We start from the raw sequence: 16904 nt of genomic DNA, 5'->3' as shown, positions 1-16904 counted from the left end.
TGGGCAGACCCAAGTGCTGCCCCTCTGAGGAGAAGCCAGCATTGAACACGCAGGGCATCCTTACTCTGGGTTAACAGCCATTTGCCCTGGATCTCAGCAGGTCTTGAAGGTACAGGACATCTCTATGTATGGCTGTGGGTTGGGGGATGATGATACAAAAAAACCATCTGAATGACTCTAAAATGCATGAATAGGAACACCTCTATGAATGGGGATGCTCTCTAGATGGAAATGTGCAAATTCATGTCATTCAGTATTTATGCTTACAGAACCCACTTAATGTCAGAGATGACATTTAGTATGCAGTCAAAAACCTACTTAGCACACAGGTATTTTTGCTTGAAAAATGGTGTATGTCAGGGACACATGTATGTACAGTGTATATATGAGTATAGAAATTATCATAGGATATATATTACAGTATAAATAGGATGTCTAAGAAAATAAGAAGATAAAGAACAACTTTTGAAATTCATGATTTGATCAAGGTGAGTCCAAGAAAATACTTCTAGAACACTGTGGATTCGTTTACTGTACAGTACTCAGAGAGGATACAACTTAATCAATCTCAAACGTATTAAAAAGATGCTTAACTCATAATAAGAAAAATGCAAAGAGATTGAAATAAAAACTACACTGGGATATCACTGTATTTCCTATGGAATTGACAAAATTCCAAAATACTGACATCATGCTTTGTTGGTGAAGATTGGAGGAATGGGCACCCTTTTGAAGGGAATCCAGTCATATCTATCAAAATTACAAATTCATTTACACTTGAATCCAGCAATCTCATTTCTGGGAAATCGTCTAGAGATACACATGAAAACATAGGAAGTGATCCAGATTCAGGGTTCTTTATTGTGCCATTTGTCAAGAGGATTAGCCTGGAAACAACCAAGTAACCGTTGATAGTGGACTGGTTCAATGAGTGATGGTACATTCACACAATGGAATATTATTACACAGCTATGAAATATGAATGAGAACCGTATCAACGTGCTAATATGGAATGGTCTCCAGGATGTATTAGTAAGTGAAGAAAGCGAGTGCAGAGCACTGCCTAGAGGGTGCTACTTTGAATGTAACGAAGGAGAACTGGCAAGAACAGAACTTGTTTCTAAATTCATGGAGCAAGCAAGGAATGTAGGCACTTGGAGTAGGATTTAAGGGGCAACTTGGGCCCCGTCAGAAGTGAGATTAGCTTTGAGAACCAGAGATCAAAATCAGAGACTGACTTGGTGTTGAGTCCAGAGTGTTGGGCCAGGACTGTTGAAGTCCCTCTGCCTGAAATCAGTGATGGGTCCAAAGATCGAGGTGGGGGTTTCAGACTGTGATGAGCATCAAGTGGCAGGTGGGAGGGATCCATGACTGACAGCCGAGTCTCCCGAAATTGACGTCCGCTTGCATGCTGCAGGTAAGGGGTAGGAAGAGTTCAGAGGAGAACCTGAGGTTCACAGTCTGGGCGATTTGGGGCTGTTATTTGGTTGAGTGTTCTTTTTCCTGACTCTTCCTGTAGTCTTTTACCATGGTTAAAACTGTTGTCCTGGGGCTTCCCTGGTGGCGCAGTGGTTGAGAGTCCGCCTGCCGATGCAGGGGACACGGGTTCGTGCCCCGGTCCGGGAGGATCCCACATGCCGCGGAGCGGCTGGGCCCGTGAGCCATGACCGCTGAGCCTGCGTGTCCGGAGCCTGTGCTCCGCAACGGGAGAGGCCACCACAGTGAGAGGCCCACGTACCGCAAAAAAAACCCCAAAAAACAAACTGTTGTTCTACTGCCAGATGATTGTAGGAATCGTCCTGAGAAAGTAGGACCGGTGTCCGGTGGTATTTTTCCCATCTTCTTAACAATTCAGCCTATTGACCAAACAGGGAATGTTATCAGCAGAGATTTCATGAGAAAGTTCTGTAAAACTTCTATAAAGGCCTATCAATCTCAAAACATGAAAGGTGGGTGGCCTGTGCTTAGAATTGTCTCTAAATCAAACACTGAGGAAGTGCAGGGAAAACTGGTCTGGTTGCTCAGTGGCAAAGTGAATTCTAGGTGCTCCTGCCCTAGCAACTGCTCTCCTTCAGTGCTGCTTCACACAGCATGCACCTGTACCCTGATTGATAGCTACAGCTTTGAAACATAAAGTCATGTTGAAAATGTTGACCAAGAAGCATAAAGAAAGCAGATTATGTTTGGTATGTGCTGTCATGCTACATTTTTTTTTTTTTTTTTTTTTTTGTGGTACGCGGGCCTCTCACTGTTGTGGCCTCTCCCGTTGCAGAGCACAGGCTCTGGACGCGCAGGCTCAGCGGCCATGGGTCACTGGCCCAGCCGCTTTGCGGCACGTGGGATCTTCCTGGACCGGGGCGCGAACCCGTGTCCCCTGCATCGGCAGGCGGACTCTCAACCACTGCACCACCAGGGAAGCCCTGTCATGCTACATTTTAAAAGTATTTTATTTAAAACATTGCTGTATACTGCTCAGTTGCCCAGAATAACACATTACCAAAGATTCTCCAGCAACGGTTATACCTACTTTGTGCCTAATGTATCACTGATGTCACGTACTAACCTCATGGTAACCTGAGAGAGGGACTTTTGCTTGTGAAAGGAATATAAATAGATGTGAAATGTGTTTTGTCTACTAACCAGTATTTTACACTGGTTTTTAAGTAAAAATTAAAAGTGATCTTTTTAATAGTGTTTCCTATCTCAGATAACATAGAAATCATTTAATCATGTGGAAATTAAATAGCAATTTCTCTAATAGGGAAGAAATCTGTAGTTAAATTGAGGTGACTAACACAATGGTACTAATAGGTAGCATTGTTCTTTCACTTTAATCTGCCAGAGAAACTTCTTAACTGACTAAAGCGTGTATATAACAAAGATCATAGTGTTGTCCTCAGAAGTGAAAACTCTTGGCTGGAGTAAGCACTGTGTTTTCTGAAAAAATCAAAACCAGACAGGTTCAAAAGGTTTTTATACACTGGGTCTTAATTAGGTGTGAGAACTCCCTCACTTCATGGCTCTCCAATATCCAGGGTTGCTCTCTTTTCAGAAAGGGTGGAATTTTTATATTAGGAGTACTGGACCCTGTAAGTTTTGAGCCCTGCCTCTTTTCCTGTTTTAATTGTTCCAGTTTGAAAGCAAAAATCAGTCTAACCTAACCATCAAATTTCAGTTATTACATCCTTCTTCTACTGCACAGCACAGTTTCATAATATCAGATTGTGTTCCTGCTGAATTTAATTATATTAATTATTTTTAAAATTAAAATATGTTCTTGAATATTTTTATGGAACACAAATTTTAGTGATAAAACCTAGGAATATCATTTTTTGAGAAGGGATCAATTAGCAAAATGTTACATTAAAAAAAAAAAAAAACTGTCGGGCCTCCCTGGTGGCGCAGTGGTTAGGGTCCGCCTGCCGATTCAGGGGACACGGGTTCGTGCCCCGGTCCGGGAGGATCCCGCGTGCCGCGGAGCGTCTGGGCCCACGAGCCATGGCCGCTGAGCCTGCGCGTCCGGAGCCTGTGCTCCATAACGGGAGAGGCCACAACAGTGAGAGGCCCGCGTACCGCAAAAACAAACAAACAAAAAAAAACCCCTCATACTTAAATCACTGTTCATTTTCATCTCTTGCAGAAAATTACGTTTAGTTGATGTAGAAGAATTTCACAATTGCCAGGATGCATTAGAGCTGTCGACTTTTCAGAGTATTGTCATGAAACACATGGAATCTGCCAAAGAGACTCTACTTAAAATGTAAAGTTTTGAAGTTTCATGTATGAAAACATAAATTTAAAAATGTGATTGGTGGGCTACTGCAATTTAACTGCTTTTAGAAAATCTCATTTTAAAAAGTTTGTAATCATTTCTGTTTGAGAGTTAAGTATGATATCTTTAACTGCCTTGCTCTGTGATGTCTATCCAGATGTTCTACACAGCATAGATTGTACAGAAACTAAAATGATTATAATTGATACTTTTTCTCAATGTCTGGTTTCTACCCTCTGCTCTGAGAGTAGGGGTGGATAACGTGGGGGAATGATCATCAACTAATCGTTCACCAGAGATTTATTTGAATCTACTGTTAATACATACAAGGTAATGTGCCTGTTACATTTTGGTTTTGGATGGAGGATGCAGAAGAGTTTAAAGAATGCTTAGGTGGGGAAAATATATTCTTTAAAGGAGTTTATAGTTGTATTGGGAAGTTAGACTTAATTAAACATCATCTTGGATTGGCCCTTCAAATTGGGATAGCCACATGTGATAATTATCGATACTGGTGCCAGATAATACGTTCTGAAACAATACAGTAAAATTGTCTTTGTCATGGGCCATTAAGTTATTATAAATGGGACATTAATATTAGATCAAATTTAAGATAACAGAGGACATAAAACTCCAGCACGGCTTCATGATTTCCAAGAGGTACTTAGAAGTGTATCTTGACAGTTTAAGACTGAATCTTCCCTTTATATTTTTTCTTCTCTAATACGTTAGAATCAAATTCTTTGTCTGACATTACTTGAAAGAACTTTAGACTTCTATGTAGTATTAGTTCACAGAAAAAAAAAAATAGAGGAGAGGTGCAGAATGAAAGTGCATAATTAATTGCAGAGGAGAATATGACCCCGTAAGGACAGAATAAGAGTAAATTATCTTGATCTATAACTTCAGGGTTCTACCCCAGGAATACATTCCTACTGCAAATTTTAGTAGACTGGGTGTGTCAAAGTACAGAGTAGAGGATAAACCTTTATTGAATGATTTTGCTGAGAGATGAAGATGGATTAACTGTATCTCTCTTTTTTTTTTTTTTTTTTTTTTTTTTTGCGGTACACGGGCCTCTCACTGCTGTGGCCTCTCCCGTTGTGGAGCACAGGCTCCGGACGCGCAGGCTCAGCGGCCGTGGCTCACGGTCCCAGCCGCTCCGCAGCATGTGGGATCTTCCCGGACCGGGGCACAAACCCGTGTCCCCTGCATTGGCAGGCGGACTCTCAACCACTGCGCCACCAGGGAAGCCCTGATTAACTGTATCTCTTGATGCCTCCTGATTGATTCTAAGGGAAGAGCCCTCTGACCATGCTTTACATAGTGAGCCAGAATGTGTTTATCATGGCTAAAAGGCAGAACATCAGCTCACCGAAGTGGAGAAACAATTAGTAAATGATTAATTATGACATCTATGCCAAACCCAAACGTCTTCTCTTAGTCCTTATCCTCCACTTCTACTCAGCAATTGCTGTGGTTTAATCACCACCGCCTTCTGTAAGTCTCTGTTCTGTGTCCCTGTGCCCATTTCTTTTTTTTTTTTGCCCATTTCTTTTTGATCTCCTTTTCTGGCTCTACTTAATCTCACTACCTTTTCTAAGAGTAGGGGCTCTCCAGGTGTTTGCTTTTGTTTTTCTTCTCTATATTCTCGACAGTTTCATGATTTCGTCTGTCTTAGCTGTCTCAAGATGTTATGTTTTCTGAGCTCTGTGCCCTTATGATAAATTTTCTACTGTATATCTCCAATTGAATGCCATGTCAGCACCTGATTCTCAGCATTTCCATAGCAGTACTCATTCTTTCTTCCAAGCCTGCCATTCTTCCTCCTCTGGACCATTCCCAGGCCAAGTTGAAAACTTTTCGACTTGTTCTGTCTCTTTGCTCATCATGTACATTCTCACCATCCCCAGCCTGCCCCCAGCCATATTCAGTGTATTGCTAACTGTTGTTTTCTTGTTGAGATATATTTCGCTTATCATAAAATTCACCACTTTAATGTGTATAATTCAGTGGTTTATAATATATTCACAAGATTATGCAATGATCATCACTAATTCCATCACCCTCAAATGAAACCCTGTATCTGTTAGCAGTCACTCCCATTCCACCCTAACAAGCCCTTAACAACCACTAATGTACTTCCTGTCCCTGTAGATTTCCCTACTCTGAACAGTTCATCTAAGTGGAATGATACCATATTTATGTCTGACTTCGTACACTAAGCATGATGTTTTCAAGGTTCATCCATGTTATAGCATGTACCAATACTTTATTTCTTCTCATGGCCAAATAATAATCCATTGCAGAATATATTAATACCACATTTTGCTTATCCATCAGTGTGGGTTGTTTCTACTTTTTGGCTGTTATGGATAATGCTTCCATGAGCATTTGTTTTGCGTAAACATTTGTTTTCAGTTCTCTTCGTTGTATACCTAGGAGTGGAATTGCTGGGTTATATGATAACTATATTTAACTTTTTGAGGAACTGCCATGATGTTTTCCAAAGGGTTTGTAAGATTTTACATCCCTAACAACAATGTATTCCTACCATTCAATTTCTCTACATCCTTGTCTATTGTCCATTTATTTATCTTTTTGGATAAATATCCAAATCATTGCTCATTTTGTATTCAGTTATGTCTTTTTATTTTTGAGTTGTAAGAGTTCTTTATACAGTCATCCCTTAGTATCCATGGGGGATTGATTCCAAGAAACACCCCCTCCTCCGCAGCAGATACCAAAATCCACGGATGCTCAAGTCCCTTATATAATATGGCATAGTATTTGCATATAACCTACACGTATCCTCCAAATTATCTCAGATTACTTACAATACTTAATACAATATAACTGCTATGTAAGTAGTTGTAAATACAGTATAAATGCTATGTAAATAGTTTCTGGCACATGGAGAATTCAAGTTTTGCTTTCTGGAACTTTCTGGAATTTTTTCGTGATATTTTCAGTCTGTAGTTGGTTGAGTCCACGGATGTGGAACCCATGGATACAGAGGGCTGACTATATATTCTGTGTTGGTGCCCTTTATCAGGTTGAGGAATTTCCCTTTACTTTTTAGTTTCTTAATTGTTTTTAATATGAAATAATGTAGAGTTGCCAAATGCTTTTCCTGCGTCTATTGAGATGATAGTTTTTTCTGTTACTCTGCTAATATGGTATATTGCCATTGGTTTAATATATTGAGGCAATCTTGCATTCCACTTGGTCATGGAGTATAATCCTTTTTATATGCTGCTAAATTCAGTTTGTATTTTGTTGAGGATTTTTGTGTCTATATTTATCAAGGGTATTGATCTATAGTTTTCTTCTTCTTGTGATATTTTTGTCTTGTTTTGGTATTATGATAATACTGTCCTCATGGAATTAGTTAGGAAGTATTCCTTTCTCTTTTTCTTTTTGAAAGGCTTTGTGAAGGATTGGTGTTAATTCTTTTTTAAACATTTGATGTAGAACTCACCAGTGAAGCCAGCTATTCCTGGATCCTGGCCTTTTAATTTTCTTAGAATTTTTTTGATCATTAATGTATTTACTTGTAGTAAGTCTATTCATGTTTTCTGTTTCTTCTTGAGTCAGTTTTGGTAGGTTGTGTCTTCCTAGGAATTCGCTAGGTTATCTAATTTGTTGGCATAGAGTTGTTTATTATGTTCCCTTTATTTCTATAAGATCAATATTAATGTCTCCTTTTTTTCATTTCTAATTTTAACAATTTGAGACTTCACTCTTTTTCTTGGTCAGTCTAGCTATAGGTTTGTCAATTTTGCTGATCTTATCAAAGAACCAGCTTTTGGCTTTGCTGATTTTCTCTATTTTTCTATTCTTTATTTTGTTTGTTTCCACTCAGATCTCTGTTTCTTCCTTCTCCTTGTTTTGAATTTAGTATTCTCTCTTTTTCTGACTTCTAGTAAAGTTTAGACTATTGGATTAAGATCTTTTAAATATATTTTAATGTGTTTACAGGTCTAAAGTCTGACCACTATTCTTCTGTATCCCATGAATTTTGATATATGGGGTTTTCATTTTCATTCATCTCAAATTATTTTCTAATTTCCCTTTTTATTTTAACTCATTGCCTGTTCAGGACTATGTTGTTTAATTTCTGCATATTTGTGAATTTCCATAGTGTCCTTCTGTTACTGATTTTCTAATTTTGTATGATTTTCATCATTTTATATTTACTGAGACTTCTTTTATGGACACCAAGTATTCTTGACCCTCTCTCAGAAGCATCTTCCATGTGTACTCCTTTCTGTCAATTCCCACTGCTACTACCCTTGGCAGGCCCTTTTATCCTCCCATATAGCCTACAAACCACTGCCAGGTGAATCTTAAACATCCCCTAGATCAGTGCCTTCCGTTTGTTGACAAAATAAATCCACAATTCTTAACCTGCCTTTTAAGGTCTTCTGCAACCTGGACCTAACCTATCTTCTCTATTCTCAGTTCTGAAAAAACTTTCACCTTGGGCCATGCCTGTAGAAATAGTCACGTTAAATTAAAAACGGCATGGCTTCTAAGATTAGCCTATAACCATACCTTACCATTGTTAAATATCTATCCAATTGGTAAATCTGTAGGCTCTCTGTTCTCCTTTTTAACCAATTGTTGGTTTTTAAGATAGTTACTCCTTGTTTGTTTCCATCTGTGAGATGGGAATTCTAGGAAAATTTGAAAGTTGCTCAGTTGCTCCCCACTTAAACTCTGTGACTCTTAGCATTGTCATCTTTGCAGACATAATTGTATCAGATTTAATCAGAGGTTAAGGGGATTAAAACAGAATAAGAACCTCTTGGATACTATTAGCAAAATTTTATGTTTTATACACATATTTATAAAAACTTTACACAGCAAAGCAACCATCAGCAAAATGTAAAGGCAGGCTACTGAATGGGAGAAAATGTTTGCGACTAATATACATCTAATGAGTAGTTAATATCCAAAGTATATAAAGAACTCATACAATGTGATAGCAAAAAACAATTAGATTAAAAATGGTCAGAAGATCTGAATAGACATTTTTCCAAAGAAGACATACAGATAAATAACAGGTACATGAAAAGATGCCCAACATCACTAATTATCAGGGGAATGCAAATCAAAACCACGGTGAGATATCACTTCACACTTGTTAGAATGACTATTATCAAAAAGACAAGAAGTAACAAGTGTTGGTGAGGAGGTGGGGAAAAGTGAACTCTAGTGCACTGTTGTTGAAAATGTAAATTGGTGCAGCCACTCTGGAAAACAGTATGGAAGTTCCTAAAAACTTTAAAAATAGAACTACCGTATGGTCCAGCAAGTCCACTTCTGGGTGTTTACTTGAAGAAAAGGAAAACACTAATTTGAAAAGATATGTGCACCTCCATGTTCATTGGAGCATTATTTACAATAGCCAAGACATGGAAGCAACCTAAATGTTCATCGATTGATGAATGGATAAAGAAGATGTTGCAACAGCATGCATGGGCTGTGGAGATATTATGCTAAGTGAAATATGTCAGGCAGAGAAAGACAAATACCATATGGTCTCACTTGTATGCGAAACCTAAAACAACAACAAAAACCAGGCTCATAGATGCAGAGGGCAGATTGGTGGTTGCTAAAGGAAGGGAGTAAGGGGTGGATGAAATGGTTGAAGAGGGTTAAAAGGTACAAATTTACAGTTATAAATAACCCATGGAGATGTAGTACACAGCATGGTGACTACAGTTAACAATACTGTGTTGTGTATTTAAAAGTTTCTAGGAGAGTAGATCTTAAACGTTCTCATCCCAAGAAGAACAAAACTTTAATTATGGTGACCAGTGTTAACTAGGCTTATTGTGATCATTTTGCGATACATACAAATATTCAGTCGTCATACTGTACACCTGAAACTGATATAATGTTATATCAGTTATACCTCAATAAAAAAATTATGCCTCACGCTGTTTACAGCACATAATGCAGCTCATTCCCGGAGAAGCCCCCCTGTGTCTTTCAGTGTCCAGACCAAATGACCCTTCTTCCGTGAAATCTTTACTGTTACCTCATCAAAAGTGATCTCTTCTTTCTGAATGCCTCTGACACTGTGTACTCTTATTACTTTTTCCTTTTATAATACATATTTATGTGTGTGCATTTTCCCCTCCACTCACCTATAAGTACTTTGAGGACTGAGTAATATTTAGTACCTCAAATGTTTTGTACATAATAGGAAACCCTGTAAGTATTTTTGAGACAATGATTGAATAATTTTTTTCAGTGTATTTTCTGTTCTTTGTCCTTTTTCCAGTCTTACAGCCCTGGACTTACTCCATCTCTTGCCTGGACTATTGGCGATTTCTCAGTCCCCTTCATTAATCTGGCGTTGCCCTTCTCTACTTACAGCCCTGGACTTACTCCATCTCTTGCCTAGACTATTGGAGATTTCTCAATCCCCTTCATTAATCTGGCATTGCCCTTCTCTACTTCTCTACTTCATTAATCTGGCATTGCCCTTCTCTACTTAGTATTTGGTACTTGGCCTCCTTTGTCCTTTTACCTATTGCTTTAACAGTGATGCCCCACTGCAGGAGGATCTGCTGTGTATTCACAGAGCGTGAGCCTGTCCCAGGTTCTTGTGTTTAGCTCCCAAGTTCTGCAAAAGTCCTCACAGACTTCCCTCCACTTATTTTTTCCTACTTTCCAGTGTATTAGCTCCGTTATAGACAGTGAAATGATCAGATATATTAGCCCTACCTCTCCCACCTATTTTTCTTAGTATATTCTACTTCAGGTCCTTTTGTCAGGTCTTCCTCATTTCATTTTTATCTATTCTTCAGTGAAATTTGCCATCTTCACTATAGAACCCTTCTCTATTACTTAAATAGAAAATTATGTCTCTATTCTTTGATTTCAAAGCTGTTTTTCTGCCATGACACATTGCCTTCATTATTATGAGAGAGAGGGGATCATGTCATATCTTTTCATATCTCCCATGACACTGTCCCTAGCACACAGTAGGCACTAAACATGTATTTGTTAAAGTGATGAATACATACATTTAAAACTTTGATCTCTCTTGGAGCATTCAGGCAACTCCTGAACTTATATTGACTCCTTGTTTTAAAAAATGTATTATCTCTTATGAAAGAGGTACAAATATTCCTTAATTTTAGTGTTGGACAGTGGTTTTGTAAACTGAAAACTTCACTTGTTATCATCATAATGTATCTGTATATGAATTTCACTGTTTTCCTTTTATTACAAGGATACATATACATTTGGAACTTGTTTTAAATCGGTCACTCTTTCAGGATTTCTCATTAAGGAGGATAAAAAAAATATATACTTGATTTTGTTGTTTTGTGCCTTGTTTTCAACTATCATTGTGAAATAGAACAGCATAAATTACTAGGTGGGCTGAGTCAAACAAGCCCTCCCTTGATTTAATGTTATTCACATTTTAGCTTTAAACTGACAAATCCATTCCCTGAAGAGCGATTTCAGAGACTGGGGAGGAGTATCTTGTAATATCCAATAAAGTTAATTGTCATATTATTCAAAAAGTGCAGGAATAATGGTTCCAGGAGTTTGATTTACCGTTTTATCACAGCGTCATGTCGTTGAGCCATTTTCCATGGGCTATGATTAAAATTTCTTTTCCCAGGAGGAGTGAAACATGCTAGCGCTTATACTTCAGAGTGGATAATGTGACTTGGCAATATACCTCCCTATAAAGACCTTTAGATGTTCAGAAGTTACTGTTAATGCTTAATGTAAGAGGAGTAATTCATTGAAAATAGTAACTTTTAAAAGTCTTTTGTTCTTTGAAGGTGGTTTCCAGAAGTGCAGAATATTTATTACCAAGGTAGTAAAAAAAAGCTATTGCCAACTGGTGACAGCAGTGCCAAGTTGGAATCTTTTTTCAACTGTGCTGCTACACTTATGACTTTCCAGCTGCAGGACCTCACTTTGGTTTCCATGCAAGATTTCACGGACTTAATTGCACAACCCCCCGTAAGTAAGGTTCAGTTACACCAGTATTCATTTACCAATGTATTTCTTTTCAATTCTTTCAGAGTGGATAATTATAAAATAACCTTTACCAGTGGAAGAGCAGAAAGTATACCTTTAGACCTATTACACTTACGTGTTTTTTAAAAAAAGACTTAATGTCAACCTGCATATGTAGGATATATTATTATCATCACATTGGTGAGGTTAGTGGAAATAAGTAAAAATTCCCATAATTGGGAAATTTGGGTCATGAGGGCTGGGGAAGATTTCTCCAAAGAACTCTTTTCTTTCTGGAAGAAGGTCCTGTTAAAGGGTGAGTGGAGTCTGGGAATTTGAATGTTCTCCTCTTGGGCTCCTTCTTTGATGATTCTAGAGCCCCACTGCTGTGCACATCTTCCTTTTTCTGGAATCTTGACCCTATAGTTGATCTGTAGGCTCAGTGGATACCAACTGAGTCTCGCTGGGAATGGCTCGCTGGGAATGGCTCTTGCCCATTTCGGTACAGTTCCTCTTTGGCTTAACTGTCTAGGACATAAGAAGAAGGGTGAGTTCTCATGTATCCTAATTGGGACCAGTGCACTCCTTACTCTATCACAATTCGTATGCATATATATATGTATACTTTATTATATATATATAACTTCTTTGTTGCAGGATTCTGTTAGAGCTTTTGAACATCCAGGTTTTGTCATAAGGCTGATTCTTGATAACGACACCATTAAGTTTGAACCTGATTTCAATGACTATATAGACATCCTTCTAAATGTTTATGATGTCATGATTAAGGCTGTCAGTTTCGTGCCAAGAGTTGAGGCAAAATTGTATTCCAAGTCGGTAAGTAATAAGGATATTCTGATTGCTTCAATTTGGATGATGGTATTTGCTTCAAATAACTTCTTTTAGTATAGACAGGTATCCTCTGCTTTACAGAATACCAATGGCCTAGTAACATTGGCTTATAAGGCAGTTTTGCTTTAAAAACATACTATTTTCCCATTAGCTTCTCTTAAATACTGGTTTCTATTGAACTCAGCTGAAAATTTTCTGAGGGGGAAGAATTAAAGTTGTGATCTGGTTTGAAGCCATCAATGAGCATTTGCTGTAGCATTCACACCATGCTGTTGACTGCTGTTACACTTTTCCAGCTCTGTAAAATTCTCCTCCAATTAGCTACCTTCCTGATACACCTTCTTCCAGGAATAGTCATGTCTCCTTACTTCCAAATCATAGATCCTACTTCCCTTTTCTCTCTGGCCAAATATTTAGCAAAGTTCTGCTGAACTACGATATTTCAACAGTAGTTATTGCAGTCTAGTATATGAAATGAGCATGTCTGAAAATTCCTTAACTTAAAGGCTTTTCAAGTTTTCTAAGTCCAAACAGTAGCTTTCTTCTTCCTTTTTCATTTTTTAAATAGTGTACAAATATTTCATACATACAAAAGAGTACAGGAGGCCAGTGTTTAAAGTTTTAAGCAGTAATAGAGTAAACACCTTCATACCTTCCATCTAACTTAAACAATGACTATTACCTTTAAGCTCTACCTCCCAATTGTTCTTCCCTGTTCATATCCCTATCCTTCTACCTTCTAGCAAAGGAATCACTATCTTGTACTTTGTAGTTATTTTTTTAATTACTTTTTATTGGAGTATAGTTGATTTACAATGTTGTGTTAATTTCCGCTGTACAGCAAAGTGAATCAGTTATACATATACATATATCCAGTCATTTTTAGATTCTATTCCCATATAGGTCATTACAGAGTATTGAGTGGAGTTCCCTGTGCTATACAGTAGTTTCTTATTAGTTATCCATTTTATGTATAGTAGTGTGTATATGTCAATCCCAATCTCCCAGTTTATTGCCCTTCCCTTCCCCCTTCGTGACCATAAGTTTGTTTTCTGCATCTGTGACTCTATTTCTATTTTGTAGATTGGTTCATTTGTACCATTTTTTTAGATACCACACATGAGCGATATCATATGACACCTGTCTTCCTCTGTCTGACTTTGCTCAGTATGACAATCTCTAGGTCCATCCATGTAGCTGCAAATGGCATTATTTTGTTCTTTTTTATGGCTGAGTAATATTCCATTGTATATATATGCCACATCTTCGTTATCCATTCCTCTATCAGTGGACATTTAGGTTGCTTCCATGTTCTGGCTATTGTAAACAGTGCTGCAGTGACCATTGGGCATTTTGTAGTTATTACTCTGAATTCTTAAACATAAACTTACTACATGTCTGTATATCTGTAAACAATTTCTCTTTAGTTTTTCTATGTCTTTGTATAGCTGGAGTCGTCTTATAAATAGACCATGACTTGTTTTACTTTACTTAACACTGTGATTGTGATATTATTCATGTTAAGAATATTGTCTTCTTCATAGAGCTTCTAGTTTTTTTTATCATTTTATTTTTATTTTCTCGGAATCCATTAACTTTTCTTTTTTTCAACTAGGCTTGGTCTTTTTTTTTTGTGTGTGGTACGCGGGCCTCTCACTGTTGTGGCCTCTCCTGTGGCAGAGCACAGGCTCCGGACGCACAGGCTCAGCGACCATGGCTCACGGGCCCAGCTGCTCCACAGCATGTGGGATCTTCCTGGACCAGGGCACGAACCCATGTCCCCTGCATCGGCAGGCAGACTCTCAACCACTGCACCACCAGGGAAGCCCGGCCTGGTCACTTTTGATAGTCTCTTGTACTTAGTCATGTATTCATTACTCTTCTCTGTTTGCTGATCTGACTCCTGCTCCTGGTCGTTTATTTCTGTGGGTGTTTTTTTTTTTTTTGTGGTACGCGGGCCTCTCACTGCCGCGGCCAAACACTGCGCCACCAGGGAAGCCCCTGTTTTTTATTTATTATTATGGGCTTCTACACACAAGAACTTTATGCAGGGAAGTCTTTGAGGCCTTGATTTGGGTTGGTTCCTCTGGATTTTGCATATTCTCTTGACATGTGCTCTGGAGGCCCCTGCAAACCCAGGACGCTATTTTTTTTAATGATTTTTTTTTTAAGGGAACTTTATTTTTATTTATTTATTTGGCTGCGTTGGGTCTTTGTTGCTGCACGTGGGCTTTCTTTAGTTGCAGTGAGCAGGGGCTCCTCTTCCTTGCGGTGAGCGGGCTTCTCATTGCAGTGGCTTCTCTTGTTGCAGAGCACGGGCTCTAGGCACGCGGCCTTCAGTAGTTGTGGCTCGCATGCTCAGTAGTTGTGGCTCGTGGGCTCTAGAGTGCAGGCTCAGTAGTTGTGGCTCACGGGCTTAGTTGCTCCACAGCATGTGGGATCTTCCCGGATCAGGGCTCGAACCCGTGTCCCCTGTATTGGCAGGCGGATTCTTAACCACTGCACCGCCAGGGATGCCCCCAGGACCCTTTTAAACAAAATTCTTGCCTGAGGATTTTGTGGACGACACTGGCAGTGAGTGTTTACCCAAATGTGTAAGAGAACAGGCTTGTGGTTCCAAATTCTTAAGACGACCATCCTTTCTCTTCTCCACTGAAAAACAAGGCCGAAACAAGACATTTTCCTTTCTTACCCCCTCATTTAAAGGTTCTGTCAGCTTTCAGCATTCTGAAGTTTTGTGTCCTTAGAACCCTCATTGTGAAGTTGTGTCGCTTTTCATTGTTTTCATTGTTCCTGGCTTTATGTAGGGGTATCAGTTGACTTCCCACCTTACTCAGGCTTCAGGCTTTGTTTCCTGACAACCATTCTCTCACCCATGCCACCCAGCCCCACATATGTGCCCATCCTGCTGGAGACTCATTAAAGCAAAGCTTAGGCCACCAGGGATCAGCAGAGTCCCCAGGGCAGCTGCTCACATCCGCATATAGTTACCTCCCGATTCATGTATTATCTCATGTTTGGCCCCTTAGCCTTTCCTTATTATTTTACTGCCTTAACCATGCACTATAAAAGTTATATTTGGCATTTTCCCCAGCATATTTATGTGTTTTGAACTAGGTCGTTGTTTTCAAAGAGGGTATCTATTCCTCATATTACCATAAATAGAAGTCTCTCAAGAAACTTACTGTTTACTTTGTTTTTTTGTTTAATTCCAGTTCACCTATTGCATCCTTTTGTATTCTGCTCATACCCTGCCTTCCTCAAGAATGACTAGATGTAGCTTATGAAACAGATATAACAGGTTAATAAGAGTTACTAGATAAAGTTTGAAGTGGAAAAAAGTATTATAATCATCTGAATGAAGACAGTTGCTATGATTTTATGCTTATAAAATATGGCTCTAAGCTTCCTGGTTTCTACAGTAAAGAGGAAAATATAACAAGTTTTAGACTGCTCAGGTATTTTTTCTGGTTTCAAATTTTGAGAGATAGGTCTTACCTGGGGCATTATACGTGGGGTAATGATTCTAAAACCCTATGTACCAGAGTCATGTGGTGACTTTTAAAAATACAAATCCAGGGCTTCCCTGGTGGCGCAGTGGTTGAGGGTCCAACTGCCGATGCAGGGGACACAGGTTCATGCCCCAGTCCGGGAGGATCCCATGTGCCGCGGAGCGGCTGGGCCCCGTGAGCCATGGCCGCTGAGCCTGCGCGTCCGGAGCTTGTGCTCCGCAACGGGAGAGGCCACGGCAGTGAGAGGCCCACGTACCGAAAAAAAAAAACCCAAAAACATCCAGGGGTCCCTGCCACCCCCATTCCCTGCATCTAGAGATGTAGATTTACAATGACAGTCTGTACTCAGAAGTAGGTGTACTGGTAAAATATCCCTAGATGATTCTGGCAGTCCCTCAAGTTTGGAAACAAGTGATACAGAGGGTACTTGAATATTAATGAGCTTCACATTAGATCCAACAATTTCACATTGCAGTACGTAATACATATTGCTTTATCCTAAAGTTCTTTTTCAAAAAAGATGACACCAAACATCTGCTGTGCCCTGGGGGTGAGGTAGTGGTGATGATGGTGGGATTCACTAATGTAGTCATGAAGTATCTAGTTCTGAAAAAGTGTGATTTCCTGAAATGTCCACTAGGGGGCACAGCGGACAAATGCATCCTGGATACCTGAACAAATTATCCAGTTCTCTAAGGAATCCTTTCATATTCTCAATTTGAAAGCTGTAGAATATTCACTACTGGCAATGATTTTTGTTTGTTACAGTT

General features: G+C 39.1%; 1 protein-coding gene across 1 annotated transcript in view; it reads left to right on the top strand.

Moving 5' to 3' along the window:
* DNAH7 (dynein axonemal heavy chain 7) overlaps positions 1-16904 on the top strand; it is a 248183-nt gene that overhangs the window by 39790 nt on the left and 191489 nt on the right. Inside the window, exons 10-12 of the mRNA XM_065880632.1 lie at positions 3641-3760; positions 11590-11773; positions 12428-12607. Of these exons, the coding sequence (XP_065736704.1) occupies positions 3641-3760; positions 11590-11773; positions 12428-12607 (484 nt within the window). The remainder of the gene's footprint in view (positions 1-3640; positions 3761-11589; positions 11774-12427; positions 12608-16904) is intronic.

Source organism: Phocoena phocoena, chromosome 7 (genome assembly GCF_963924675.1).
Source record: "Phocoena phocoena chromosome 7, mPhoPho1.1, whole genome shotgun sequence".
NCBI classification, from domain to species: Eukaryota; Metazoa; Chordata; class Mammalia; order Artiodactyla; family Phocoenidae; genus Phocoena; species Phocoena phocoena.
The sequence above is the reverse complement of the archived record's forward strand: the minus strand, read 5'-3'. Positions and strand labels throughout refer to the sequence as shown.